General features: G+C 42.8%; 1 protein-coding gene across 1 annotated transcript; it reads left to right on the forward strand.

Annotated features, from left to right (window-relative positions):
- The first annotated feature begins 1,766 nt into the window (after positions 1 to 1,766).
- LOC148569787 (uncharacterized) lies at positions 1,767 to 2,249 on the forward strand. Its single transcript, XM_088508476.1, has one exon. It carries the CDS (start codon positions 1,770 to 1,772, stop codon positions 2,247 to 2,249), a length of 480 nt encoding a protein of 159 aa, XP_088364602.1. The 5' UTR covers positions 1,767 to 1,769.
- Positions 2,250 to 3,116: the final 867 nt, after the last annotated feature.

Consider the following 3,116-nt stretch of genomic DNA (forward strand, 5'->3'; position numbering starts at 1 on the left):
CATAACGGTTCAAATAAATAATTCATTAACGTATTTTGTATTACCAGCGACAATATTTTGTTGTTACGATGGGCAACCGGAGATTAATGGGGGGATTAATAGGGGGTGGTACTTGCAAAGACACTCCGATGCCTAAGTCAGCATGGGGTTAAGTAGGTTTAGAATGTATTGGAACTTAGTGATACCTGAGGGGTGTTAGGGTATTTATAGTGGTGATCCAATAACCACCGTTGGAGTAGTGCCACCTTTTTAGGTGGATAACCGTCCCTTTATCTAGGGATTGTTGGGATATGACTTCTAGAAGTGGGTTGAGAGATTTTAGGGGCAGTTACTTATTTGAATAAGTGTTATCTGTCAGCTATCTCTTGAGCCCGACTTCTTTAGAAAGAAGTCTGTGTTGAGTCCGACCTCTTCTAAAGAGGTCGGTGAATAACGAAGGCCAATCTTTGGATTGGGCCTTTTGGTGTATTTGGACCTGAGCCTTAGTGTTGGGCCAGTGTATGAACAGTGCCCCTACTCGAGTTCAATCTCTTTTTCTTAAGAGTTGGATTCGAGTATTTGAACTCGGGCTTGTAGGCTCTGTATGATTGGTTTTACCACATCTTGCTTAACCAAAGAATATTTCTTGTCCTAGTTTCGTACAACTCGTTCAGTTCGAGTTGTTTTGAGGATACATGACTTGTTTTAATACAAATCACCTTTCTGAAACTTATTCTGATTTCTTACGACTTGTTTCGATACAAATCGTTTACTTCAAAAATCGTGATTATTTATGAGTATAACCTCATCTAGCTCGTTCGATGTGAGTAGTTTTAAGGTCTTACGATTTGTTTCATTTCAAATCGTTTAATTAAAACGTGGCTATTTCTTGATCTAATTTCATACAACTCATTTAAATTTAAGCTGTTTTTAGGATTCACAACCTGTTTCAGGTACAACTTGTTTATTTTGAATCCTTTTAAAGTATCAGATCATCTTTATAACCATCGGACTTCGTTGCTTTATCCATTGTGCCCCTTCTCGAGGTTGAGCTTTATGAAGTTGGACTCGAGCAATCAAGCAGAAAGGATTTTCGAATGAAGCCTTTTTTTGTTGAACTCATTCATTCTGAGTTTTTTATAGAAGACTTGTTTTTTCCGACTTGTTTTGCTGACTTTAGCTTCTTAATTGCTTTTACAGAAATGGCGAAGAAGAATTCCAGAGAGTCTTACCAGAGAGTTCAGGAGGCCAAAGCGAGGTCCCGCGCCAGAGTTGGCGGCGCTAGGGTAACTGGTCCTTCTCTTCCTTCCCCTCCCCCTCCTTCTCACAATTTGGGGACCCCTACCCGACCTATTGTTCTTTCTTCCACAGCTTCTTCTCAGCCATCCCCTCCTCCCCGATCTTCCCCTGAGCCAGAAAAGAAGAAGCGCAAGACTTTAGAGTCTGGCTCTTCTTTTGAAGGTGAGGCCAAGGTGGATGCGCCTTAGTTCGTTCGGAAGCATATCTATCATCATACTCGTATAAGTATGGATGATGCTTCTGTTCGAAACCACCTTACTATTCTGGCTCAGGAGAGTATCAGGGCGGCAGGGGTGTGCACAAAGTTCCTTGATATTTTTGAGAAGACTCCCCTTATCTCTCTGGGTTCATCCTCGATGGTTGAAGAGCTGGAGGGGAGGCTTCTCTTATATCAAGGGCAGGAGAAGGCGCTGAGGGAGGAGGTCGCCAAGTTGAAGGAAGAGAGGAATGGTCTCCAGAAGAGGAAGAGGAAGCTGCAGGCCCAATGTTCTATGGCGGAGGGCCTGAGGGAGAAGGCGCAGGAGAGTTATTCGAGTCTGTTCGAGGATCTTGTGGAGGTGAAGAAGGATTTGATGAGAGCTCGGGAGGCCTATACAGAGTTGGAGGACTCCATTGCTGACGGGGCTGAAGAAGCATGGAGGATCTTTAAGGAACAGGTCGGGGTTCTTGCTCCCGACCTGGATCTCTCTCCTTTGGATCCGGATAAAATTGTGGTCGACGGAGCTATCGTCTCTCCTCCCTCTCCCCGCTATGTCACCGAGTCTGATCTAAAGGCTCGGGGGCAGAGGATAATGGAGTCCCCTCTCCGATCAAAAGATGCCCCGAGTTCTTCGAAGGCTCCTGGGACTTCTACTCCATCTCCTATGGACACTTCTCTTCCTGGCCCTGATGGCGTTCCGACCGCTCTCCCTGACTCTGGTGGTGCTCCGACTACTCTCCCTGACTCTGGTGGTGACGTCCTTCCTAGCTGAAAAAAAAATTTGTTGTGGCTATATGGGGCCCGGCCTGTGGGTCTCCCTCTTTTTTAAACTTATTTGTTTTTATGGTGATGGTCTACTGACATTTTTCTTGGCCTTTTAAGGCCGTAAACAAAATATTTAGAAATACCCTTTTTTGGATAAGGGTTTAGGTTATTTTTCTTTTTCTCGTTGTGTGCATGCCTTTCTGTTTTTAGGTTTCTAAAAACCTTTTTGATCCTTTTTTTTGAAAACCCCTTTTTCTTGGCTGACTGTCCGTCCTTTTAAGTTTCTTTTTTCTTTAAGAACTTGGGACAGTCTTTTGCCTTGCCGCTTTTAATATGTTTTTCGATCTCTTTTTGGTATTCCTCATACTCAATTTTTTGATTTATTGAGTTCTTATGACTTAGGTTATTTTTGCGATGCGTTTTCTTTGCTTCTCGGTTTTTCCGACTTATGAGTCGGATTTTCTGAGTTTCTCACGATCAACTTTTATAACATCTTTACACCGACTTGTACCTCGTCGTTTCATCCTGACGACCATCTAGGTCGGTTCATGGGATTTTCATGTTTTGTCGAGCTTAAGTCGGCGCGTTTCGTAGAAAGAAAGAAAAACGAGAAGGAATTTATAAGAGATAAAAGATCTTTACTTATTTGCGAAGGTACTTTTACTGCTACCAAGGGTTTTTTACTATCTATGATCCCTTAGACTCTACTGTGATGCCTCGTTAAAAACCCCCCCTTTAGAAAAAACCCTTTTCTTTTGGGAAAAAATCATGAAGTTGGAAAAAAAGTACATCACGGAGTAGAGTTCGCTTTTAACTATAGTACCTTTTCATGTTACAAGCATGCCACGACCTTGGTAACTCGGTGCCGTTTAAG

Source organism: Arachis ipaensis, chromosome B3 (genome assembly GCF_059453495.1).
Source record: "Arachis ipaensis isolate K30076 ecotype BB chromosome B3, ASM5945349v1, whole genome shotgun sequence".
Classification (NCBI taxonomy): domain Eukaryota; kingdom Viridiplantae; phylum Streptophyta; class Magnoliopsida; order Fabales; family Fabaceae; genus Arachis; species Arachis ipaensis.

Coding starts and splice junctions, on each gene's coding strand:
- LOC148569787 (XM_088508476.1), top strand. CDS start 1,770: ATGGCGGAGGGCCTGAGGGAGAAGGCGCAGGAGAGTTATTCGAGTCTG.